Genomic DNA, 27,461 nt, shown 5'->3' on the forward strand with positions numbered 1-27,461 from the left:
TCAGAATCAACAGCAGACCAACACCGACAACGATAGTTCAGGTATACATGCCGACGTCGCAAGCTGAAGATGAACAGATAGAGAAAGTGTATGAGGATATTGAAAGGGTAATGCAGTATGTAAAGGGGGACGAAAATCTAATAGTCATGGGCGACTGGAATGCAGTTGTAGGGTAAGGAGTAGAAGAAAAGGTTACAGGAGAATATGGGCTTGGGACAAGGAATGAAAGAGGAGAAAGACTAATTGAGTTCTGTAACAAGTTTCAGCTAGTAATAGCGAATACCCTGTTCAAGAATCACAAGAGGAGGAGGTATACTTGGAAAAGGCCGGGAGATACGGGAAGATTTCAATTAGATTACATCATGGTCATACTGGATTGTAAGGCGTACCCAGGAGCAGATATAGACTCAGATCACAATATAGTAGTGATGAAGAGTAGGCTGAAGTTCAAGACATTAGTCAGGAAGAATCAATACGCAAAGAAGTGAGATACGGAAGTACTAAGGAATGACGAGATACGTTTGAAGTTCTCTAACGCTATAGATACAGCAATAAGGAATAGCGCAGTAGGCAGTACAGTTGAAGAGGAATGGACATCTCTAAAAAGGGCCATCACAGAAGTTGGGCAGGAAAACATAGGTACAAAGAAGGTAGCTGCGAAGAAACCATGGGTAAAAGAAGAAATACTTCAGTTGATTGATGAAAGGAGGAAGTACAAACATGTTCCGGGAAAATCAGGAATACAGAAATACAAGTCGCTGAGGAATGAAATAAATAGGAAGTGCTGGGAAGCTAAGACGAAATGGCTGCAGGAAAAATGTGAAGACATCGAGAAAGATATGATTGTCGGAAGGACAGACTCAGCATACAGGAAAGTCAAAACAACCTTTGGTGACATTAAAAGCAACGGTGGTAACATTAAGAGTGCAACGGGAATTCCACTGTTAAATGCAGAGGAGAGAGCAGATAGGTGGAAAGAATACATTGAAAGCCTCTATGAGGATGAAGATTTGTCTGATGTGATAGAAGAAGAAACAGGAGTCGATTTAGAAGAGATAGGGGATCCAGTATTAGAATCGGAATTTAAAAGAACTTTGGAGGACTTACGGTCAAATAAAGCAGAAGGGATAGATAACATTCCATCAGAATTTCTAAAATCATTGGGGGAAGTGGCAACAAAACGACTATTCACATTGGTGTGTAGAGTATATGAGTCAGGCGATATACCATCTGACTTTCGGAAAAGCATCATCCACACAATTCCGAAGACGACAAGAGCTGACAAGTGCGAGAATTATCACACAATCAGCTTAACAGCTCATGCATCGAAGCTGCTTACAAGAATAATATACAGAAGAATGGAAAAGAAAATTGAGAATGTGCTAGGTGACGATCAGTTTGGTGTTAGGAAAAGTAAAGGGACGAGAGAGGCAATTCTGACGTTACGGCTAATAATGGAAGCAAGGCTAAAGAAAAATCAAGACACTTTCATAGGATTTGTAGACCTGGAAAAAGCGTTCGACAATATAAAATGGTGCAAGCTGTTCGAGATTCTGAAATAAGTAGGGGTAAGCTATAGGGAGAGACGGGTCATATACAATATGTACAACAACCAAGAGGGAATAATAAGAGTGGACGATCAAGAACGAAGTGCTCGTATTAAGAAGGGTGTAAGACAAGGCTGTAGCCTTTCGCCCCTACTCTTCAATCTGTACATCGAGAAGGCAATGATGGAAATAAAAGAAAGGTTCAGGAGTGAAATTAAAATACAAGGTGAAAGGATATCAATGATACGATTCGCTGATGACATTGCTATCCTGAGTGAAAGTGAAGAAGAATTAAATGATCTGTTGAACGGAATGAACAGTCTAATGAGTACACAGTATGGTTTGAGAGTAAATCGGAGAAAGACGAAGGTAATGAGAAGTAGTAGAAATGAGAACAGCGAGAAACTTAACATCAGGATTGATGGTCACGAAGTCAATGAAGTTAAGGAATTTTGCTACCTAGGCAGTAAAATAACCAATGACGGACGGAGCAAGGAGGACATCAAAAGCAGACTCGCTATGGCAAAAAAGGCATTTCTGGCCAAGAGAAGTCTACTAATATCAAATACCGGCCTTAATTTGAGGAAGAAATTTCTGAGGATGTACGTCTGGAGTACAGCATTGTATGGTAGTGAAACATGGACCTTGGGAAAACCGGAACAGAAGAGAATCGAAGCATTTGAGATGTGGTGCTATAGACGAATGTTGAAAATTAGGTGGACTGATAAGGTAAGGAATGAGGAGGTTCTACGCAGAATCGGAGAGGAAAGGAATATGTGGAAAACACTGATAAGGAGAAGGGACAGGATGATAGGACATCTGCTAAGACATGAGGGAATGACTTCCATGGTACTAGAGGGAGCTGTAGAGAGCAAAAACTGTAGAGGAAGACAGAGATTGGAATACGTCAAGCAAATAATTGAGGACGTAGGTTGCAAGTGCTACTCTGAGATGAAGACGTTAGCACAGGAAAGGAATTCGTGGCGGGCCGCATCAAACCAGTCAGTAGACTGATGACCAAAAAAAATCTACATTATTCCGTGGTTTATTAAGTTTTCAAATTTATACTGACTTTTTGATCACCCGGTAGGTGTAGAACCTCCTGACACAATGCCTATCTTAGCAGTCACAGTATCGCTATCAGACAAGTGTGGCGTGGGTGATCCTGTACAGGGACAGAGCATGTGAGCCATCATCGTGACTGGACTGAAAATGATGGGGCGTGACAGTGGTCACAGTGCATACGGAAATCGAGAAAACACAGGTAACCTCTCGTTTTCCGTTGAGCTTGGCAGACACCAGAAGTGTCTGAACCGCTCCTCAGCGAGGCAGCTTCTGGTCGCTAGACGCATCGCGCCTGTTTCTGGGCACGCCTTGTGCCGCTGACGGTAACTGTCTCTGTGCAAACGCAGGCGTGTGTCGCGTCTGAACAGCAACACCTTGTGCCTGGGAGGTATGCGGAAGCGTGGACGAGCAAACTGACGGGAGGCGAGGCACTCGCCCCTGTGCGCGGGTAGTCGAGAACAGTTAGGGAGGGCACTCTGGATGTGCTCCGCTGGGCGGTGGAGAAGGGGGAGGAAGTGGTATGCAGAGAGCGGCGGGCCAGCTGCCGCGGCTCCAGACGTCCCCGTCCCGTGCCGCCCCCGCACACAACCGGTTCCCGCGGCCGCTGAGTCAGCCCGCGGGGCTCGTGACGTGCCGGCCGTCGCTCTCGTCGTCCATCTGATCGGACCGGGCCGCGCACACACGTCTGGCCGGCCTCCCGCTGCACCGCACCGTGTATCAGATGCACGTGGCACACTTCTGAGGGGCCCGCCGGCTGTGGGATGCGGGAGGCGCGGGCCGTCCGTGACTCCGTGCACTCGCCTGCCTCGTCTTGTCTGAACACTTCGCAGGACCAACTATGGGGGGTCGGAAATAGTCATGGTCAAAATTACTGAGCTCTACATTAAAACCGCTGCTTCAGGAAGGATAGCGAATGACTAAATTTTACACTGATGTCACACAAACCATGCGATGTTGTTGTTGTTGTGGTCTTCAGTCCTAAGAGTGGTTCGATGCAGCTCTCCATGCTACTCTATCCTGTGCAAGCTGCTTCATCTCCCAGTACGTACTGCACCCTACATCCTTCTGAATCTGCTTAGTGTATTCATCTCTTGGTCTCCCTCTACGATTTTCACACTCCACGCTGCCCTCCAATGCTAAATGGGTGATCCCTTGATGCCTCAGAACATGTCCTAGCAACCGATCCCTTCTTCTAGTCATGTTGTGCCACAAACTTCTCTTTTCCCCAATCCTATTCAATACCTCCTCATTAGCTATGTGATCTACCCATCTAATCTTCAGCATTCTTCTGTAGCACCACATTTCTAAAGCTTCTATTGTCTTCATGTCCAAACTACACTCATGGAAATTGAAATAAGAACACCGTGAATTCATTGTCCCAGGAAGGGGAAACTTTATTGACACATTCCTGTGGTCAGATACATCACATGATCACACTGACAGAACCACAGGCACATAGACACAGGCAACAGAGCATGCACAATGTCGGCACTAGTACAGTGTATATCCACCTTTCGCAGCAATGCAGGCTGCTATTCTCCCATGGAGACGATCGTAGAGATGCTGGATGTAGTCCTGTGGAACGGCTTGCCATGCCATTTCCACCTGGCGCCTCAGTTGGACCAGAGTTCGTGCTGGACGTGCAGACCGCGTGAGACGACGCTTCATCCAGTCCCAAACATGCTCAATGGGGGACAGATCCGGAGATCTTGCTGGCCAGGGTAGTTGACTTACACCTTCTAGAGCACGTTGGGTGGCACGGGATACATGCGGACGTGCATTGTCCTGTTGGAACAGCAAGTTCCCTTGCCGGTCTAGGAATGGTAGAACGATGGGTTCGATGACGGTTTGGATGTACCGTGCACTATTCAGTGTCCCCTCGACGATCACCAGTGGTGTACGGCCAGTGAAGGAGATCGCTCCCCACACCATGATGCCGGGTGTTGGCCCTGTGTGCCTCGGTCGTACGCAGTCCTGATTGTGGCGCTCACCTTCACGGCGCCAAACACGCATACGACCATCATTGGCACCAAGGCAGAAGCGACTCTCATCGCTGAAGACGACACGTCTCCATTCGTCCCTCCATTCACGCCTGTCGCGACACCACTGGAGGCGGGCTGCACGATGTTGGGGCGTGAGCGGAAGACGGCCTAACGGTGTGCGGGACCGTAGCCCAGCTTCATGGAGACGGTTGCGAATGGTCCTCGCCGATACCCCAGGAGCAACAGTGTCCCTAATTTGCTGGGAAGTGGCGGTGCGGTCCCCTACGGCACTGCGTAGGATCCTACGGTCTTGGCGTGCATCCGTGCGTCGCTGCGGTCCGGTCCCAGGTCGACGGGCACGTGTACCTTCCGCCGACCACAGGCGACAACATCGATGTACTGTGGAGACCTCACGCCCCACGTGTTGAGCAATTCGGCGGTACGTCCACCCGGCCTCCCGCATGCCCACTATACGCCCTCGCTCAAAGTCCGTCAACTGCACATACGGTTCACGTCCACGCTGTCGCGGCATGCTACCAGTGTTAAAGACTGCGATGGAGCTCTGTATGCCACGGCAAACTGGCTGACACTGACGGCGGCGGTGCACAAATGCTGCGCAGCTAACGCCATTCGACGGCCAACACCGCGGTTCCTGGTGTGTCCGCTGTGCCGTGCGTGTGATCATTGCTTGTACAGTCCTCTCGCAGTGTCCGGAGCAAGTATGGTGGGTCTGACACACCGGTGTCAATGTGTTCTTTTTTCCATTTCCAGGAGTGTATTTATCGTCCATGTTTCACTTCCATACATGGCTACACTCCATACAAATATTTTCAGAAACGACTTCCTGACACTTATACCTATACTCGATGTTAACAAATTTTTCTTCTTCAGAAACGCCTTCCTTGCCATTGCCAGTCTACATTTCATATCCTCTCTACTTCGACCATCATCATCTCCTCCAGGTCCTTTGTCGTCTCAGACAGAATTACAATGTCATCGGCGAACCTCAAAGTTTTTATTTCTTCTCCATGTATTTTAATACCTACTCCAAATTTTTCTTTTGTTTCCTTCACTGCTTGCTCAATATATAGAGTGAATAACATCGGGGAGAGGCTATAACCCTGTCTCACTCCCTTCCCAACCACTGCTTCCCTTTCTTGTCCCTCGACTCTTATAACTGCTATCTGGTATCTGTACAAATTGCAAATAGCCTTTCGCTCCCTGTATTTTACCCCTGCCACCTTCAGAATTTGAAAGAGAGTATTCCAGTCAACATTGTCTAAAGCTTTCTCTAAGTCTACAAATGCTAGAAATGTAGGCTTGCCTTTCCTTAATCTAGCTTCTAAGATAAGTCGTAGGGTCAGTATTGCCTCACGTGTTCCAATATTTCCACGGAATCCAAACTGATCTTCCCCGAGGCCGGTTTCTACTAGTTTTTCCATTCGTCTGTAAAGAATTCGCGTTAGATGCGAAAATTATCGAACTATCAGTTTAATAAGTCACGGTTGCTAAAACCGTGACTTATTAAACTGATAGTTCGATAATTTTCTCATCTGTCAACACCTGCTTTCTTTGGGATTGGAATTATTATATTCTTCTTGAAGTCTGAGGGTATTTCGCCTGTCTGATATATCTTGCTCACCAGATGGTAGAGTTTTGTCAGGACTGGCTCTCCCAAGACTGTCAGTAGTTCTAATGGAATGTTGTTTACTCCCGGGCCCTTGTTTCGACTGAGGTCCTTCAGTGCTCTGTCAAACTATTCACGCAGTATCATATCTCCCATTTCATCTTCATCTATATCCTCTTCCATTTCCATAATATTGTCCTCAAGTACATCGGCCTTGTATGGACCCTCTATATACTCCTTACACCTTTCTACTTTCCCTTCTTTGCTTAGAACTGGGTTTCCATCTGAGCTCTTGACATTCATACAAGTTGTGGTGGACAGTGCAGTGCAGTGGTGTAGTGCAGCAACTCCACGTGGAATAGACTCCACAAGTCCCCTGCAGGAATATTGAGGCTTGATGCCTTTATAGCGGGCCATAATTGCGAAAGTGTTGCCGATGCAGGAATTTGTGCAAGAACTGACCTCTCGATTATGCCCCATGAATATTTGATGGGATTCAACATGTCGTGCGATCTGTGTGGCGAAATCATTCATTCGAATTTATTTTTTCCTCATCCAGTGCTCTCGACATTGTGACTCGTAGCCGTAATGATGCACCCTACAGAAGTCCAACAGCTTCCAGAGCGCGATTGTATCCTGTATGACCTCAGCTCTCGCCGTCTCGCGACTTTGGATACATCAACACCCAAACACGTTTCCTAAAAGAAGTTTTTTTCCAGATTTGCTGATATGTAACTGAACAGACTTCGTAAAGCTGTCTCTGCCGTACGTTTCCCCATTTTCACTATTACAGAGGTGGTATACCAACATGAAACTCTAAAAACCTCTATTCACTACAGAGTAGAGAAAAGGACCTTTCAGAAAGATTCACCCGATTTCACAAGAGTATATCTTCTATATGAACGTGAAGTTCACGTTGAACATATGTGAAAAAGTAAATGAAGATTTCGATCCTAAACGTAATTATAAAAAGTAGTGAAGATTGTATGAGCATGCATGTAAAAAAAATATGCACTTGTAAAATCGTATCACTCTGTTGAAAATAAAATCTGTATAGGACTGTGCGTAAGTAGCAACTCGTACCAAGTTTTTGCCTTCATTCATGTAGAAGATATACTATTGTGAAACGGATTAATCTGTCCGAAATATCCTGTATTTAGCACAAGAGCTATTCGGAAACTTCTGTTAATTTATAAAATAAGAATCCATAAAACTGTGATTGATTGTTTCCTTTCTGTTTCGAAAAATGTCATCTCCCCCCATCCGATTATCAGGCCATGAAGGGTCGACGATTCCTCTCGAATGAGGATGTGCAGCAGGCAGTTACGTACTTCTTCACGCAGCAGAACACGGTATTTCACCAAACGAGTGTCTTCAACTTGGTGTGTAGGTGAGGTAATTGCCTCATTGCTCCCGGCGATTTCGCTTGATTGGTGTACCGATTCTGGACTGTACGTCCTTCCAACGGAAACTTTTTGATCGCCCCTTATAGACTGAACTTACATTTACCAAGAAATCATAAACATAAATCTCTGACAGCAGTTTCTGCCAAAGAATGAAACTGCAAAACAAATTGCCGAATTTTAATTTATTCTTTCCGTCTAGTCACCTAAGAAGCGTGCAATAGTGCTGAAGTTTTGCCGAATATTATTTCATTCTCTTTAAAATTAAATGTCATTCGAAGCTATGTTGTTTCTCTGCTCGCCTCTTTTATCGTCTGAACTGCAGCTGGTCGCATCATTTCAGGTTCATTGGACCAGCCGGCTGGCCAGTGCTGTCCAAGTTAAGCACCGGTAAAGCTGTTGTCCTGCATTATCGCTCAGTGTATGTGCCTGTAACAAAGTATAAAATGTATCCTTGTGATCGTACTTCGTGCACTGGACAGAGTTTGGCTTCCGCTCCATATGAAATGAAATCCAATGAGATTCAAGCAAATAGCGGAAGAATACATGGTGTAATGTTTACATCAGGTTTATTGTTATGATGGACGCACTATAGACGATGAATTAAACCACCCTGTTACCACCTCCTGTCCCCCACTCCTCCAAGCAGCAGACAGCATCAAAACCTACTTCCCGAACAGCCCTCGTACAAGTAAATACACACCTGCTTTTGTTGAAACAGCGGTTCTCCTACTAGTTTTACCATCCTCAGATAGCATGTCTTAGCGTAGATCACGTGTAACTGTTTAGTGGTAAATCACTGAACTCATCACCCCCGATTGTTTAAAGAACGAAGCGAAATCCCATGTATCAAAGAGCTTCAGACGTCTGACTGCTTTACAAATGAGTTAAAGTGTTAAATATTTTGTCATTATGCAAGTAAGCCCGGCAGAGTTTAGTAAAGTTTTGAAATGATGTTAAAAGTTAGTAGGAAGTAGCTAAGTGCTCTAATTATCAAACACTTCAGTATAGTTTGGGTAAATTGCGCTCAGTTTTAAGAACAAGAGAGTTTTTCATGGATCTCAGTGTTTACCACGTCGTATCTCCTTAACTGTATGCAGTACAATGATATCGTTTTGAAAGTACATTCAGTGGCATATGTGGATATTGTCTGCAAAGTTTGCTGAGAACGAAGTTAGTAGTAAAGAAGTAATGAATTAAAAGGCTGGCGCTGCAGTTTTACTGCATGAACAGTGAAAATGTAGTAAGCGACAAACTTTTTTTTCTCTTCATCATTTTGTGAGGGTGTCAGCCTGAAAATTTCGTAAAGGTTTGAAATTACGTGCTCTGATTTTCAAATACTAGCTGAGCATAGTCAGATTTCCCAGACTATTTACCCGCCGTGAGTTACATTGCCGCGAGGCATATACGCAGTTTCCAACTGCAATAGTTGACTTATTCTGTTAAGCCATCAACCAGAGGTTACCAGCGGAAAAATAGTCGTATCGGCGCATAAAATGGGTCAATATGCTCCTGTTTAAAAGATTCTGACTGAGAAGTGCTGTTAAAATTTTTCCAAAAATCTTGACATGTTAAAATACTCTTTTTAACATGCAACTCACCTCCCACTCCCACCATTTCTGGAACTGTAATTCCCTCACACCCAGTAGTCCATGGCTTTTAGGTCGATCACATCCATCTACTGCCACTTGTCCAGTCTCACTCAGTTATTCAGCCCATCTCGCTGTCACTATCTCTCTGTGTCTAACTGTCTCTAACTGTCACCGTCTGCTGTCTCACAGCCACAGTCTCCTCCTTTCTCTCCTGCTAATACTGTCGCCTGTCACTGTCGCTGCCTCCCTCTAGCTCTCTCTTACTGCCACTACCTCATTCATTCCTTCCCACTGCTACTCCCTCTTCTCACTATCACTATCTCTCTCTCTTCCTCGTTGTCATTATTGATTGTAGCCACTGTCAACTATGTTCCTGTGCCTCTATGTCCCTCTCTTTGTCTCTGCCATTGTCTCATTCGCTCATCTATACCGCAACTACTATCTTCGGTATTTATTATTTTTCCGTCTCTTTCCCACTGCCAATGTCTCCTTCTCTCTCAGCATAAGAAAATACTTGTATTTTTTCGAGAAAATTTTTAAAGGTGCTGAGGAAAGTAGAATGAAGCAGTTGGTTCTCTGACTTTTCACAGTATTTCAGACATGAGCATATTCGCCTTTTTTGCTGTCCGATTAGAAGATTTTTCCACTGGTCTTTTCCCTTCTAAAGAGGGCATGTGACTCATATAAAATATTTTTTTGGGTCAGTAAAATTTTTATTAGTTACTTATATGAAATTAAAAGAACGTAAAACTAATTATATTTTTACACCACAGACCGAATTTTAGGTGTACGAAAGTTTAGCATGTGCTTCGGTACTACAGCATGGATTTCCCAGAACCGTCCTGATGATAACGGAGATAATTTACAGCATATTTTTAAATGCTACGTCACTTGATAACGTTCTCGTCCCACACCGGAGTTTACGTGTTTATTTTAAGTGTACGAGTAAGGTAACTTCGAATCTCTGCATCCTAGAAACGGATAAAGATATCAAGAAAATTTTCAAGGCTGTTCATGATCGGGGTCTTAGAAATATATCGTAAAAGTTTCAGCCACCAGCGATCTCGAAATCTGCGGCTCGGTTTTGGTACCCAAAACCATGTTTTGTGGATGTTTCTCGATAACGGGTAAAGGTTTTTAAAGAGGGAAAACTGGTACTTCTAGATAGCAGCCTAGAGTATGCACTGTTAAAATCTCAGTAATTTTCTGCGGTTTGTTATTTAGATATCCACCGCTAACGTCGAAAAAAGGTGGGAAAAACTTTTTTTTCGGTTTTTCTGAGAAACCCTCCATGTGCTAAATGGTGCCTCCATTGGCCACTTCAAGGCACAAAGTAGACCACATCTAACGTAAAAAGAGCCAACCGATTTTCTCCATTTGCTTAAGCTGGAGGAAGTGTGTAATGTTCAAACTATGACTCGGTGCTGAAGTTACTTACAGTAAGACGGTCCTTCTGTTGGGTATGCAGTTGGTCCCTAGCCCAAGGAGTATCCAAAAAGCTCAACCCTGCCTATAACAACAGAGCCCGACGTATGAGCCCCAGAAAAATGCTGTTTTTAAGCGCGGCGTTTCGGAACGTGCTGGTAGCACATGCTGTCACACGCGTACCGATAGCTGTCCATGAGTAGATTGTGACTGCATTCTAAATTTTTAAATTCGGGCAATAACTGTACGAAGTAGTGAAAATTAAATTTTTGTTGCACCCGCAAGCCGTTAATTAGACAACTTGGAACTGGGATCTTGCACCGGGCTAAGTTCAAATGGCTCCGAGCACTATGGGACTTAACTTCTGATGTCATCAGTCCCCTAGAACTTAGAACTACTTACACCTAACTAATCTAAGGACATCACACACATCCGTGCCCGAGGCAGGATTCGAACCTGCGACCATAGCGGTCGTGCTGTTCCAGACTGTAGCGCCTAGAACAGCTCGGGCACTCCGGCCGGCGCACCGGGCTAAGTATAACTGTAGCCTCTTCATGGCTCGTAGTGTAGTGGCATCTTCGTCTCCCGCGTCGCGTATACGAGACACGGAACTGGTGGCTTTTATGTGTATACAGAACCCAAGTAACACGTCAGTACTTTGTTTACCTTCTGCACGGTTTCATTACCTATCACAACAAATTTCAGCGCCCTGTGTCATCAGTAACATGTGATAGAAATATTAAAAGGATAAACATGCCTCCGACGCCTCAGAACTGAAAAGAATAGACAGCTGACCTTTTTGACGCAGTCTGCAGACTCGCGGCTTGCCCTTGTGTAGCTCGACTATGTAGCTGCACAGCTCTACCAGCGCTCAGCGAACCGTGTGTGTGTGTGTGTGTTGCAGGGTGGGCATCCAGCTGTCGCACGTGGGCGCCTGCGGCAACTCGTCGGCGCAGCGCGAGAACTGCCCCGTGTCGTGCGACAGCGCCCCGGTGGACGGGCCCGTCTGCGCCTCCGACGGCAACGTCTACGCCAGCTCCTGCCGCATGAAGCTTGCCACCTGCGGGTGAGTCCAGCTGTCTACATCTACGTACATACTCCACAATCCACCGTACGGCATGTGGTCTAGGGCAACCCTTATCACTACTAGTCATTTCCCAAATAGGGAGAGGGAAGGTTGACTGTCTATACGCCTCCAATGAACCCTACCTAATTTCTCGTGTCTTGCCTTCGAGGTCGTTACGCGCGATGTATGTTGGAGACAGTAGAATCGTTCTGCAGTCAGCTTAAAATGCTGGTTCTCACAGTTTTCTCAATAGCGTTTCTCGAAATGAATGTCACATCCCCTCCAGGGATCCTAGGATTCCCATTTGACTTCCTAAAGCATGTCCGTAAATCATCAGTCTTTTGAATTGTTTGATGCGGCCCGCGACGAATTCATCTCCTGTGCCAACCTCTTCATATCCGAGTAGCACTTCCAACCTACGTCCTCAATTATCTGTTTGATGTATTCCAATCTTTGTCTTCCTCTACAGCTCCCTCTAGTACCATGGAAGTCATCCCTGATGTCTTAACAGATGTCCCATCATTTTGTCCCTTCTCCTTGTTTTCCGCATCTTCCTTTCCTCTCCGATTGTGCGCAGAACCTCCTCATTCCTTACCTTATCAGTCCACCGTCTGCCCCTGCTAGCTGAGTGGTCAGCGAGACGGAATGTCATGCCTAACGGCCCGGGTTCGATTCCCGGCTGGGTCGGAGGTTTTCTCCGATCAGGGATTGGGCGTTTTGTTGTCCTTATCATCATCATTTCATCCCCATAGACACACAAGTCGCCGAAGTGGCGTCAACTCGAAAGGCTTGCACCAGGCGAACGGTCTACCCAATTGGAGGCCCTAGCCACACGGCATTTCTATCAGTCCACCTAATTTTCAGCATTTGTCTGTAGAATGCTTCGATTCTCTTCTGTTACGTCTCTCCCCACAGTCCACGTTTCACTACCATACAATACACTGCTCCAAACGCACATTCTCAGAAATTTCTTCCTGATATTAAGGCATATGTCTGATACTAGCAGACTTCTATAGCCAGGAATGCCCTTTCTGCCAGTGCTAGTCTGCTTGTGATGTCCTCCTGGTTATTTTGCTGCCTGCTTCATCTGCTTTATGACCATCAATCCCGATGTTAACTTTCTCGCTGTTCTCATTTCTGCTACTTCTCACCACTTTCGTCTTTCTTCGATTTAATCTGAATTCATATTATGTACCATCAGACTGTCCATTCCATTCAGCAGATCATGTAATTCTTCCTCACATTCACTCAGGATAGGGATGTCATCAGCGAATCGTGCCATTGATATCATTTCACCTCTAATTTTGGTTCCACTCCTGAAGCTTTCTTTTATTTCCATCATTGCTTCTTCGGTGTACAGATTGAACAGTAGGGGCGAAAGACTACATCCCTGTCTTACACCCTTTTTAATCCGAGCACTTCGTTCTCGGTCGCCCACTCTTATTATTTCCTCTTGGCTCTTGTACATATTGCATATTACCCGTCTCTTCCTATAGCTTACCTCTCGAACCTACCGGTAACAAATCTAGCCGCCTGTCTGAACTGCTTCCATGTCTTCCTTTAATACGTTCTTCTACGGGTCTCAAACACTGGAGCAGTACTCAAGAGTAGGTCGCTCTAGCGTGCTGTATAGTGTCCTAGAACTTTCTCAATGGACCGAAGTCGACCATTCGCCTTCCCTACCACCAGCCTCACACGCTCGTTCCATTTCATATCGTTTTGCAACGCTACGCCCAGGTATTTAAAAGACGCGATTGTGTCAAGTAGGACATTACCAATGCTTTATCCGAACATAATGGGTTTGTTTTTCCTACTCATCTGCATTAACTTACATTTTTCTACATTTAGAGCTAGCTGCTATTCATTACACCAACTGGAAATTTGGTCTTAGTCATCTTGTATCCTCCTGCAAGCACTCAGCTTCGATGCCTTACCTTACACCAAAGCATCATCAGAAAATAACTGTAGATTACTGCCCACCTTGTCCGCCAAATAATTTATGTATACAGAGAATAATAGCAGTCCTATCACACTTTCATGGGGCACTCATGTCGATACCCTTTTCTTTGATGAACACTCGCCGTCAAGGACAACATACTGGGCTCTATTACTTAAGAAATCTTCGAGCCACTAACATAACATTGAACCTACCTCATATGCTCGTACTATTTTTAACAGCCTGCAATGGGGCACTTGTCAAAGGCTTTCCGGAAGTCTATAAATATGGAATCTACCTGCTGCCATTCATCCGTAGCTCACAGTATATCATGTGAGAAAAAGACAAGTCTAGTTTCGTACGAGCGATATGTATATAGCCAATCAAGATCTGTTGTTATCTTATAATAAGTCAGTCAAGTTCAGTAGACTGCCAGAGTCACAAACCCCCGTGAGCGCACTGTACTCATTTTGTGGTGCTTGATTTGAGCAAGGTCGCGGGTACGTTGGTTCATTTTATATTTGTATATGTAGCGAATTATGGCTAGGTAGGAGTTACTCCTTCTCATCCCGCGCCAATTCTGGGAGTAATAAGGGTGTCCTACTCACATAGCATTTATGGTGGTCAGAAGCAGTCTGAAAAGCTTGAAAGGGCGCTGCGGGTTACGTTGCGCAGAGAAATTGTTAAAAAAAAAATAACCAATCAGGCCGTTGCGCGCAAATTAAAGCGGCCCGCCAGACACAATAAGTCTCAGTTGTTCTCATAGCGTAGATGATAGCGCACGAAATTACTTAGCCTTTGGCTCCGGTTCTACCGCTAATACCGTCGCATGTCTAATCTTTGAATCGCTCCCTTGTTGAGTTTTAGGAAACCAAACGAAGAACGCGTTGGGCGACACCGTCCCTAATGGGCCGCTTGAAATTACGTACGCAGCGGCCTGACTAGATAACTTAAATGCGGCGCAACCTATCGAATTATTTTCTTAACAATTATTTCTCAACACAACGTACCCTGCAAAACCTTTACAAGCTTTTCACACTGTTTCTGACCACCCTGTATACGAATAATGATTCACTTATATACCAAATGTTTTTTAATTATTCCAGGCGTTCCTATATTACACTTTTATGTTTCCCCTTTTCAGCCGCATCCTCAACCGCATCGGCACTAGGGCTGTCTTACCATCACAATATTTTGTACAGATAGCAAGTGGTGTGTATTCACCAAAAGGAAAGCACATTTCAAACGTACCTTCACTTATCGCTGTCTACAGTTGCCTGCCAGGCTGTTTAGCAATATACCCGCATTACAGCACTGCTGTGCGGCTTGCTGATCGTTGTCTTGAAGGAGTAATATGCTTCTGCATTGAACAACAAAATTAAAGGATCACTTTTTCGAAACCTCGTAATTGTCTCCCATTGCGTTGCATAAGTTTGAAATTTCGCTCAAAGGTGACTACAATCTTCCTCCGTCATGGTACACAAGCGTGCCTCCCTGCGACGTCACCGCCTGGCTCAGCGACGCTTCAAACAGCAAGGAGTCGACACGTGCGGGAAAATTGGCGAGAGCTTAGATGTTAATTTGAGTCAGCACCGCACCACCCAGCGCTGAAATCACGCTGTTTTCTTATGGGTGGCACATCGACGTCCAGAATCGAGACGGGAAGGCCTCACGGAACCCTTCCCTTAGCGCATTGATTCCCTCACATTTCACGGTCGAAAACAACAGTTCGCAGTGCGATTAGGAACAGGAGGTTGTTCTTGACAAATCTTTTGCCACCCCATAGGCATTTCGGCCCTCCTCTGTGGACATTGCGGGGCTGCAATGCCACGTGATAGCACCCTGTGCAATGTAATGTGATACCAAGTTTTGCCGTGCCATAAGGGGTGGAACCACTAGCACCGTTGAAAACAGTTCCATAAACTCTAAATGTGACCCGAAGCAGAAAAGTGTTTTTATAGTTTTTTTATTCCTCCTCTTTCGCGCCCTCCTTTGGCGTGATCACGAGAGAGTTCGACATTGGCACATGCGAGATTAAAACGTGTTCCTCTGAGACCACCCAGTTCAGCAGCACCCTTGTGCCACCTACGCACCTTTCTTGAACACGTTAAACGTGTACCTGTCAGAAACGTCAAGACCTGTTCAGCGCTGAGGTTGCTCTAGTACGTGAACGTAGGTCAACTCTACCTAATGGTGTCGAAGGGGTTGCCTAACCCTCAGGCCCTACAGCAACGTCGCTGTCTGTACAGGCGTCGAAATTTCTGACAGGTACAAGTTTAACGTGTTCAAGAAAGGTGCGTGGGTGGCACCTAGGGTGTTGCCGAACTGAGTGGTCTCAGAGGAACACGTTTTACTCTCCCATGTGCCTATGTCGAACTCTCCCGTGGTCGCTCCACAGGAGGGCGCGAACAAGAAAACACTTTTCTGCTTCGGATCACGTTAAAATTTCGTCGGATGTTGTTGAACGGCCCCTAGTCTCCCCAGCCTATATGGCACAGCAGAAATTGCTGTCACCTACGCTCTAAAGGAATGAGTCAGTGTTGCAGCCCCACGGCGCCGTTGGAGTACGGTTGAAACGCCAAGTGGAGGGGGGGGGGGGCAGTAGTGGACAGATTTGCCAAGAACGTCGTCCTGTTGCTATTCGTATTGAGGATTGTCGTTTTCGACAGCGAAATGTGCAGGAATCAAAGCGGCAAGGGAAGGGGTGTTTCGCCGTTTACGTGATTCACGTTAAGGCTGCACAATCTGATTCGCACATTCACTTGCACTTAGTTACTTACAATGTGAACGATTCATACTTTACATATATCTGCAATTGACCTACTCACTGACTCAGACGACACAACAAATGAAAATTATATTATCCAGCAGATTAACCAATAGTAGCAGTCTGAAATTGAAACTGTTATTTATATTTTTGTCTTTTCATCAATATGCTTTAGACTCCGTTACGTAAGGATCAGGTATTTAGTTAACATTCTTCATTATCTTCTACACAAAACAAATTAATATGTCATAAAAGTCATAAATTATGGTTTCGGGTAAATGTTCGTATTTCAAAAGTTACTTTAGATAATAAAATGAAACTGATACTGTCGTTAAGTATTATCATTACAAAGTGTTGCAGGAAGTTTCACAACTATAGGGTTATTATAACTGTCTCATATAATTCATAGCAATATAGATAATATTCACTCTCGGTTCAGTGCATATACGCGGCTCGGCTCTAAGAGCGGGCCGAATCGCGTGTGACACACTGCATTTTACTCTGAGCGTGCAAAAGCATTCTCTGTTCTCGTGACTCGTTCACTCTGGCAGGCTTATGATGGATTCCTTACCGGTGGTGTACACTGCCACGCCTCAAATCTGTCACGACAGCAGTGGTGCCTTGCCCTTAAGAAACTTTACTATCACGATTACTCATAATTCGATAGAAATTTCATTAACTACAATGAGTTCATCAGGGTGTTACTGTCTGTGTATCCAGCAGTGTAATTATAAAGAGTGGCTTTGATATTTATAGCGAAAACTGACACAGGTAAAAGTATACGGTACGGAAGCGAGAACATTCCTGTAAACGAGGGTGTGCAGAAGACTTGCGAACACACGGTCGCGCCCTGGCACTGCCGTCAGTATCAAGTACGGTCCTAGTTAGTACAAATCTGCCTGAAATGTAAACTTTTCTAGTAAGTTTCCCACCTAATCAGTTGCAAGTTTACTCATGACCCACGGTACGGAAACGTGGTGAGTGCTTGGCATGCCACCTGCACATTTCGCTGCTGGTGGAAGACATTTACTGCGGCAGTATGGTCCAAAGTTTATTGGTCGAACAGGGCCCGTAACTTAGCCTGCAAGATCACCTGACCTCAATTGTATGGATTTTTCTCTATTGGGACATCGTAATTGCGAAGTGTACAGAACTCCTGTTTATATAATTTAAGGACTGGAGCAGTGAGTTGTACAGTCAAGCTTTACCAGAGAAGGTTTGAAAGAATTACCATCTACCTGGAGAGACCAGCTCAGTGTAGCATCCAAATGCTAGGACAACCCGTGGAACACCTCCTTTAACAGGTACGTGTGAGCACTAATTTGTAACGTGCAACGTGCTGAAGTAAGACTGTATTCCTTGTTATGGTAGACGATAGGTGAAATTTGTGCCCAAATAGAAGGAGACTTGATTAAAAAGTTTACATTTAAAATATAGGGTGGTTAAAATTAAACAATCGCTACTCGAGAGGGCTCACCATGAAAAACGAATAATCCTACGACAATGAAAATTTGCATACACATTCGTAAGGACATGAGAATGAGGAATAACAAATAAATCAGTAAAATAAACATTTCAGTTTCCATGTGAGAGGAAAACATTTGTTAATTGCGTGCCAAGATGACGACCCAGGTTAGAAACGTTGTTCAGTGTGACGACCATCTGCGTCCACGACAGCCTGAAACAGTACCACAGACTGCTCTACTGCCGCCCGAAAGAACTGAGGCGGGATGTTGGCTACCTACCTCGCTACACTCGTCTTAAACTCCCAACGTGTGTTACTGACCCGTTGACAAACCCTGTCCTGCACGTAAGCCCACAGCTACAAACCACACGGGTTCAAATGTGGCGATGTTGGAGACCACGCAGTTTGTAACAATCAGCCACTGATTCGGTTTTCTTCAAATGTATTACAGAGTAATAGAGTGACCTTCAGAGTGGTGTGAGGTGGAGCTCCGTCGTGCATCAAAATAGTTGAGTCCAAAGCACTTCTCTCCCGTGGAGCAGGGATCACACGTTAGCGAAGCAGACCACACTTAAGTGTGCCGTTCATACTGCATGTCCTTGATCCTTGGGGGTCACAGTTACTCAAAGAAAAATAGACCAATCATGAACTATGCCGCGAATCCCACCACAGAGTGACGTGTTCACTATGCAGGGGAACTTCATGAATGTTCCTTTGTAGTGACGATCCCGAAATGCGACAGTTGAGAGTGTTCACTGACCCAGTGAGTGTAAATTCACACTAATACTTGTGTTTCAACCGTAGGTCGCCATATCAGTGCCGGCTCCTTAGGACAAGTCATGTCTCGCATAGAAAAATTTAAGTGCTCGTTTTTCCCGCGTGCCGTTCGAGAGTGGAACGGTAAAGAGACAGCTTGAAGGTGGTTCATTGAACCCACTGCCAGGCACTTTGTTGTGAATAGCAGAGTAATCACGTAGACGTAGACGTAGACACTAACAATGCAAATCCTTCAGCGCCCAACCTCAACATCGTTCCTACGAAGTTGAGTTCCCATACGGCAAATAATTTTCCGTCTACTCTAGCTCAATAACCATCCTGTGCAATTGTACATTTGTACTAGGTAGTACAGTATTTTGTACTGAAGCTGGTGGCCTGAAGAGCCAGCCGATTGACGCGGAACATACTGTATCTTAATCTACGCGTGCAAAAGTATTCTCTGGGCTCGTAACTCATTGAGTCTGGTAAGCTTCTTGTAGATACCCTAACGGTGATGTATATTGCTACGCATCGAGTCCATCACTACAGCATTGATGATTAGGCCTTAAGAGAAATTAATAAATACTATTTCGATTACTTGTGGTGTGTGTGTTACAGGCAGGGCGTGGTGCGCGCCGACAAGAAGTTCTGCCAGACGACGCGCCACTGCCGTGAGTCCTGCTGGAGAGTCTCCAAGCCCATCTGCGGCTCCGATGGCAAGATCTACAGCAACTCCTGCCGCATGAAGGCCAAGAACTGCGGGTGAGTACGCGCTCTCTCATTAGAGTACGTACACGGAATGAGCTGTGCCCGTTTATCGGGGTCCCCCCTGACTTTCACCCTTAAGGAATATCTTTGGTAGCTGATCGCCACAGACAGACATGAGCGCTGCGACTTTGGCATCGTACTCCATCTTCACTGTGCAACAGAATTAAACGATCACTTTTTCAGAACACCATAACTGTCTCCCACTGTGACGCACAAGCTTTAACTTTGCCTCAAAGGTGTCTACCTTCTTCTGTAACGGCGCAAAGTCGTGGCGCCCTGCGACGTCAACCTCGATCTCGACGGCGCTTCAAACAGCAAGAAGCTCAGTTCATGTGCCGTGTAAAATGCTTTCATGAAGTCATCTGGCTACCAAATTTCACCATAACTGTGCCGAACGCCTCCGCGCGGCGTGTCACACAATGGGAAGGTTGTATGCCCCCTCTTATCAACATTTGACTCCTTTTGACGCCTCTGCAATGGATGTCAGAACTGCCTCACCAAGCGTTGAAATCAGGCAGTTTTCTCATGAGTGACCGAGGAAAACATTTCGGAAACACCCCCGCTCAAAATCGACACGGCCTCAGGAGGGGGCATAAAAGGTGTCAGTGAAATTACCCCTGCCTAGGAACGTTGATTCGCACATAATTCGCGGTCGAAAACGGCAGTCCGCAGTGGGATGAGCGGCAGGACGAGGTTTTTGACGACCACTGACACTGTTGACAACCCCAAACGTCCCAACCCTTGTCTAAGGATACTGTGAGGCTGTATCCCCACTGAACATGGTCGCGCCCCTTCTGTGTGCAGTGTGATCACAATTTTTGCTCTCATGTAGAGGTTGGAACACTAGGTCCGTTCACAACCAGTCGACGAAGCTTGAACGTGATCCCTACGAGCAAAAGGTGCTTACGCATTTTTAATCCTTCAGCTTGTGACGTGATTATCGAAAGGGGAGGGGTGGGGTTGAAATATTGACACTTATGTGAACAAAACGGGAGAGGTTCCCACTAAGATCCCCCAGTTGCACAGCACTCTCGATGGCATCCGCCCACCTTTATTGATAATTTTCAAAATGTATCTGTGCTGAGATAGCCTGTGTAGTAGTCCTAGGCGTCTGCAGGCTGGCAATCCCTCGACCCCCTTCTGATCCCGGATGCCCGCTAGCAGGCTGGCAATCTCTTGACACCCTACCAATCCCATATGCCTGCTAGTAGGCTGGCAATCCCTCGACACCCTTCCGATCCCGGATGCACTGCTAGTAAGCTGGTAATCCCTAGACACCCTTCCGATCCCGGATGCACTGCTAGTAAGCTGGTAATCCCTAGACACCCTTCCGATCCCGGATGCACTGCTAGTAAGCTGGTAATCCCTAGACACCTTTCCGATCCCGGATGCACTGCTAGTAAGCTGGTAACCCCTAGACACCCTTCCGATCCCGGATGCACTGCTAGTAAGCTGGTAATCCCTAGACACCCTTCCGATCCCGGATGCACTGCTAGTAAGCTGGTAATCCCTAGACACCCTTCCGATCCCGGATGCACTGCTAGTAAGCTGGTAATCCCTAGACACCCTTCCGATCCCGGATGCACTGCTAGTAAGCTGGTAATCCCTAGACACCCTTCCGATCCCGGATGCACTGCTAGTAAGCTGGTAATCCCTAGACACCCTTCCGATCCCGGATGCACTGCTAGTAAGCTGGTAATCCCTAGACACCCTTCCGATCCCGGATGCACTGCTAGTAAGCTGGTAATCCCTAGACACCCTTCCGATCCCGGATGCACTGCTAGTAAGCTGGTAATCCCTAGACACCCTTCCGATCCCGGATGCACTGCTAGTAAGCTGGTAATCCCTAGACACCCTTCCGATCCCGGATGCACTGCTAGTAAGCTGGTAATCCCTAGACACCCTTCCGATCCCGGATGCACTGCTAGTAAGCTGGTAATCCCTAGACACCCTTCCGATCCCGGATGCACTGCTAGTAAGCTGGTAATCCCTAGACACCCTACCGATCCCGGATGCACTGCTAGTAAGCTGGTAATCCCTAGACACCCTTCCGATCCCGGATGCACTGCTAGTAAGCTGGTAATCCCTAGACACCCTTCCGATCCCGGATGCACTGCTAGTAAGCTGGTAATCCCTAGACACCCTTCCGATCCCGGATGCACTGCTAGTAAGCTGGTAATCCCTAGACACCCTTCCGATCCCGGATGCACTGCTAGTAAGCTGGTAATCCCTAGACACCCTTCCGATCCCGGATGCACTGCTAGTAAGCTGGTAATCCCTAGACACCCTTCCGATCCCGGATGCACTGCTAGTAAGCTGGTAATCCCTAGACACCCTTCCGATCCCGGATGCACTGCTAGTAAGCTGGTAATCCCTAGACACCCTTCCGATCCCGGATGCACTGCTAGTAAGCTGGTAATCCCTAGACACCCTTCCGATCCCGGATGCACTGCTAGTAAGCTGGTAATCCCTAGACACCCTTCCGATCCCGGATGCACTGCTAGTAAGCTGGTAATCCCTAGACACCCTTCCGATCCCGGATGCACTGCTAGTAAGCTGGTAATCCCTAGACACCCTTCCGATCCCGGATGCACTGCTAGTAAGGTGCTAATCCCTAGACACCCTTCCGATCGCAGATGTCTGCTAGCAGGCTGGCAATCCCTTGACATCCTACCGATCCCGAATGCCTGCTAGTAGGCTGGCAATCCCTCGACACCCTTCCGATCTCGAATGCCTGCTAGCAGACGCCTAGGACTACTACATAGGTTGTCTCAGTACAGGCACATTTTTAAAATTCTCGATAAAGGTGGGCGAGCGCCACTGAGATGTTTGTAGCTCTGGGGATCTTGGAGGGACCTTTGCCGTTTTATTCAATGTTGCAACCCCCACCCTCCCGCCCACTCCACAGTGATCACACTACAACCGGGTGCAAGATCGGAGGGATGAAAACGCATAAGCACCCTTTGCTGCTACGTACCCCCAATGGTTCCAACCTGCATACCAGAGCGAAAATTGCTGTCGCACTACACTCCAAGAGAGTCCCATTATGTCAAGTGGGGATACCGCCTCACAGTATCCTTAGACAATGTTTGAAACGTCCGGGGCCCGCATCTCGTGGTCGTGTGGTAGCGTTCTCGCTTCCCACGCCCGGGTTCCCGGGTTCGATTCCCGGCGGGGTCAGGGATTTTCTCTGCCTCGTGATGGCTGGGTGTTGTGTGCTGTCCTTAGGTTAGTTAGGTTTAAGTAGTTCTAAGTTCTAGGGGACTTATGACCACAGCAGTTGAGTCCCATAGTGCTCAGAGCCATTTGAACCATTTTTGAAACGTCCGGGGTTGTCAGCACTGGCACTGGTCGCCAAGAACGTCGTCGTCCTGCTGCTCATCCACTGCGAACTGTCGTTTCCGACCGCGAAATATGTGCGAATCAACGCTACAAGGACAGTGGTAGTTTCATTGACACCCTTTATGCCACTTCCTGAAGCCTTTTCATGTCGATTTTGAGCGGGGAGGGGGGGGGGGTCTGAAATGTTTTCCTTGGTCATCCGTAGGAAAACTGCGTGGTTTCAACGCTTGTTGTGGCAGTTCTGACATCTATCGCAGAGGCGTCAAAACAAGGGTTCGAATTTTGATAAGAGAGGGAGTGACGACTTTCCCATTGCGTGACACGCCCACGCTAGCTTTCGGCGCAATTGCGGTGAATTTTGATGCCAACACGGCTCCGTTAACCCGTCTCAGACGACACATGAACTTCTGAGCTGCGGACTTTTGTTTTCGCACGTGTCGACACGTTACTGTTGGAGGCGTTACGGAGGAAGTTTGTAAGCACCTTTGATCCAAATTTAAAACTTCTGCATCGTTATGGAAGACAATTACGGCTTTCCGAGTAAGTGATCCTTTAATTCTGTTGCATGGTGTTTACACAGGGTGTCCAGGAGAAATGGTCAAAAGTTAAAGCTATGATAGGAACGGACTTTTGAAGCAAAACACTTCATATGATTATATGCCCTACTCCGAATGGTTTCAGAGATAGAATACATTTAATGTTTCTAGTTATTTATTTTCTGTATTACTCGACAAAGTTTCAGGTTTAGATACGTACACCAGTTAGTAAACATTACAAAGTGCATTTAACAAAGAATCAATTGAAAAATTTGTACTTTTAACACCTCCACCTCTAAGCATTATCGTACATGTCACATTACATCCGTTGTCCAGTTCACAATAAAAGTTCGAACATCCCACAGTCAATTTCACTGCATTTGTGCACTGTTGGGAGAAGACGTTGCGTTGCTTGTCTGTGTGCCTCTGCCCATTCCCTAATAAGGGCAGCAGAGTCTACGATGCGACCAAGCAGTTCATCTCGTGTGTTCACCTTTCGTTTTTACATCTCGGTCTTCATCCGCTCCCATAAACGAGAATCTGATGGTGTAAGGTCTTGCGATCTTTGATTCCAGTTAATTGTACTCGGGCTAAATCACATAGGCGTTGATTTCTAGGTCCACTCCTATTTCTCATAAATGTTTTCTATCTCGGAATAGTGCATTTGTCCGTCTGAAATTTTTTGTTTCAAATGAGTGTTCCTGTCATATATTTGGATATTGGCCTTTCCTCCTGCGAAACCCTTTATAGACCTTTACTTCATCTATATTTATATTTGTTGTGAAAACTATTTGTTGGTGTCATCCTCCAGTCTGAGAAAATTGGAGCACATACTCTGCAGAAGAAAGATGCTGTGCGAATACTGATAGTTCATCTTCTGTATGTGTCTATAGAACTCTGTCCTTCTTTTCCTGATGTTTGTAATCATGTCTGTCTGTACAGTTCTTTTGTCGCACTCCTCATTCTGAACTGCGCCAGAGATGTTTCTCAGTATTTTCCTCTCTTGTTTTTCTGTTTCCCTGACTTCCGTATTTGTAGTATGCTTTCTTCATTAGACGTCGAATTCAGTCCTGTTCTCTGTACAATCTCTTCCAGTATTTCAGACATTCTGCTTTTGTTATTTTTCTGTACTTAGTTTCCATTGCGTGTTTGTCTGTGGATTATGTGACATGATTTGTTGTCCTGTTCTGGCTGAGACTTATAGTGGTGTCTCTAGGGTTTCTTTGGCTTCTGTTCTGTTATTTGTTATAACAGCTATAGGCTATCACCAACACAGGTCATACACTTTTTATATTGACTATTCTTTTCATTTACTTTAATAACTTGTGTACCATTAACAATTTATGAGCACCAACTAGATCTGTTCAAATGGTTCAAATGGCTCTGAGCACTATGGGACTCAACTGCTGTGGTCATAAGTCCCCTAGAACTTAGAACTACTTAAACCTAACTAACCTAAGGACATCACGCACATCCATGCCCGAGGCAGGATTCGAACCTGCGACCGTAGCGGTCGTGCGGTTCCAGACTGTAGCGCCTGTAACCGCTCGGCCACTCCGGCCGGCCTAACTAGATCTGTTGCTTATCATACATGACGCTAAAACCAGTGTATAATACCTGTCATAAGCAATAAGATACAGATTTTTTTAAAAGTTTTTTTAGAGTTTGTACACAATTTGTAAGTCATTTGGTACAAGCATACATTTAATTTGTTGGTGTAATATATTTTATCAATATGGTTCACGTAAGTACTATTTTTCTATAAATGCTTCACTTCTATTAAACCTGCTTAGTAAAGTATAAAACTTTGGCAAATCTGTTGTGTCTAGGAATCCTATCTACTCGGATCGCTAGACAATCAATCAAATAATTCGCATTAATGAGTTTTATTACAATAAAACAAATATAAATACATATCATTGTACGCAGATGTGTCGCATGCAAAGACCGACATACAATATAATCAGTCTTCCTCAGAATGGTCAGACACATCTGTGTGCTACAGAGAGATTCCTGATGAAGTGGCTAACGTTGACGCCGCTATCCAAGTGGGCTCCACCAGTCGGGCGCGGCGCTTACGTCCTCTTCACCTAGGGACCGCTGCTGGCGCGTTGTCGTCCTGGAAGGGGGTCGGTCAGTGTCCGATTGGCTGTCTTCTTCTCACAGCCTTCTCTTCCCTGTCGTCCTCGACTGGCGTTCCGGCGCCGACTTTACGCTGTAAGAAAATCTATGTAGAAAAAATTGCAGACGTGTAGTGTCATGGAAGGGGGTGTTGGTTCGGGAGGAGAGGATGCATAGCTTCGGCAATTCTGGCAGGAGGGAAGGTCATCCATACAACTCTGGTAGGAATATCCTGAAACTGTTTTCTCAGTTGTGTGTCCACGAGTGTGATCGTACACAGCGTATACAGTATGAGGTATGCCCGTAGTATCCCTGTGGAGGGGGCGGCAGCTGCTGCGTGCTGACGCTGTGCCGGCCCACTACACGTGTCCTCTGGCCCACAGGAAGCACGTGTTCGAGGTGCCGATGGCGTTCTGCGTGGCGGGCGACCGGCTGGCCTCGCCGTCCTCGGCCAAGGACTGCCCGCTGTCGTGCCAGGGGCAGCCGCTCAAGCCCACCTGCGGATCAGATGGCGCCGTCTACCGCAGCGACTGCGAACTGCGCATGCTCAACTGCGGGTGCGTAGCGTTCAGTCTCAGCCGTACCAACACGTAACCCCCTCTCTCTCTCTGACAACTAACTGCATACACCTCTCACTACCCGGCTGAACACTCTCTGTTCCCTCCTAGCCCCCACTTCCCAATCCGTACGGTAAACACACGGGACAAAAAATTACTAAACACTGACTCTAACCTTGACAGTGGCCGAGGAAGAGAGATTATACGTTTCTTCAGGTATTATTAGTGTATTTTATTTGCTGCTATTTATAAATGTCCTGCCACCTAATTACTAAAATGCGTCACGTCTTCTACAATATTAAATTGTATACTCACTAATATGAAGCTTACTTGATTCCTTATTATCTTGACAAATTTAACGATGTTGCAGCTTTAAACACTTGTAAGCTTAAAACAAATTAGAAAACGGAAATGTTTAAAATTAACAATTTATGTATTAAGATGATAGGAGAAAAGGAAGCTATGAAAGAGTTTAGATTTGTAGAATGCCACCATCGATGCTGTCCAGGAGGGAGTACGTCAGAAAGACATTGGGCCTGTCAGTCTTGGACGTCCGCCAACTGATCTCCTACTAATTGCCACCTGAGGGCGAAGACCTCGGCAATGCTTGAGTCTCTCTACCTCAGACGGTGGGATCCTACATCTGGGTTAAGTCAATCTACACAGCAGCGTGTGCCGACTTCTCTTTCTACATTTCTCTTACAAAATGGCTCTGAGTATTATGGGACTTAACTGCTGAGGCCATCAGTCCTCTAGAACTTAGAACTACTTAAACCTAACTAACCTAAGGACATCACACACATCCACGCCCGAGGCAGGATTCGAACCTGCGACCGTAGCGGTCGCGCAGTTCCAGACTGTAGCGCCTAGAACCGCTCGGTTCTCTTACAGCTTATTAGATCTACAGCTTTGCTTCCACCGTTTTCCAATAGATGGCAGTAGAGGCAAGTGGTGTAGGATATAAAAATCAACATCAACAAAATCGAAACGAGGATGATGTAATGTAGCCGAATTAAATCAGGTGATGTGAGGGGATTAGATACTTAAAGTAGTAAATGAGTTTTATTATTTTGGAAGCAAAATAACTGATGATTGTCGGAGTAAGGAGGATATAAAATGTACACTGGCAATTGCAAAAAAAGCTTTTCTGAAGAAGAGAAATTTGTTTACATCGAGTATATATTTAGGTCTCAGGAAGTCCTTCCTGAATGTGTGGAGTGTAACCATGTATGGAAGTGAAACATGGACAAAAAACAGTTTAGACAAGAAGAGAATAGAAGCTTTTGAAATGTGGTGCTACAGAAGAATACTGACGATTAGATGGATAGAGCACGTAACTAACGAGGAGATGCTGAGCGGAAATGGGGAGAAGAGAAATTTGTGGTAGAACCTGACTTAGAACGGATCGGTTCGCAGGACACATTCCGAGGCATCAAGGGACCACCAATTAGTACTGGAGGGAAGCGAGGAGGGTAAAAACCGTAGAGGAAGGCCAAGAGATGAATA

At 45.9% G+C, this 27,461-nt stretch overlaps 1 protein-coding gene across 1 annotated transcript in view; it reads left to right on the top strand.

Moving 5' to 3' along the window:
- Nucleotides 1-27,461, top strand: part of LOC124619519 (agrin) — a 311,708-nt gene that overhangs the window by 261,589 nt on the left and 22,658 nt on the right. Inside the window, exons 4-6 of the mRNA XM_047145966.1 lie at nt 11,546-11,707; nt 19,250-19,393; nt 25,782-25,955. Of these exons, the coding sequence (XP_047001922.1) occupies nt 11,546-11,707; nt 19,250-19,393; nt 25,782-25,955 (480 nt within the window). The remainder of the gene's footprint in view (nt 1-11,545; nt 11,708-19,249; nt 19,394-25,781; nt 25,956-27,461) is intronic.

Source organism: Schistocerca americana, chromosome 6 (assembly GCF_021461395.2).
Source record: "Schistocerca americana isolate TAMUIC-IGC-003095 chromosome 6, iqSchAmer2.1, whole genome shotgun sequence".
Lineage (NCBI taxonomy): Eukaryota > Metazoa > Arthropoda > Insecta > Orthoptera > Acrididae > Schistocerca > Schistocerca americana.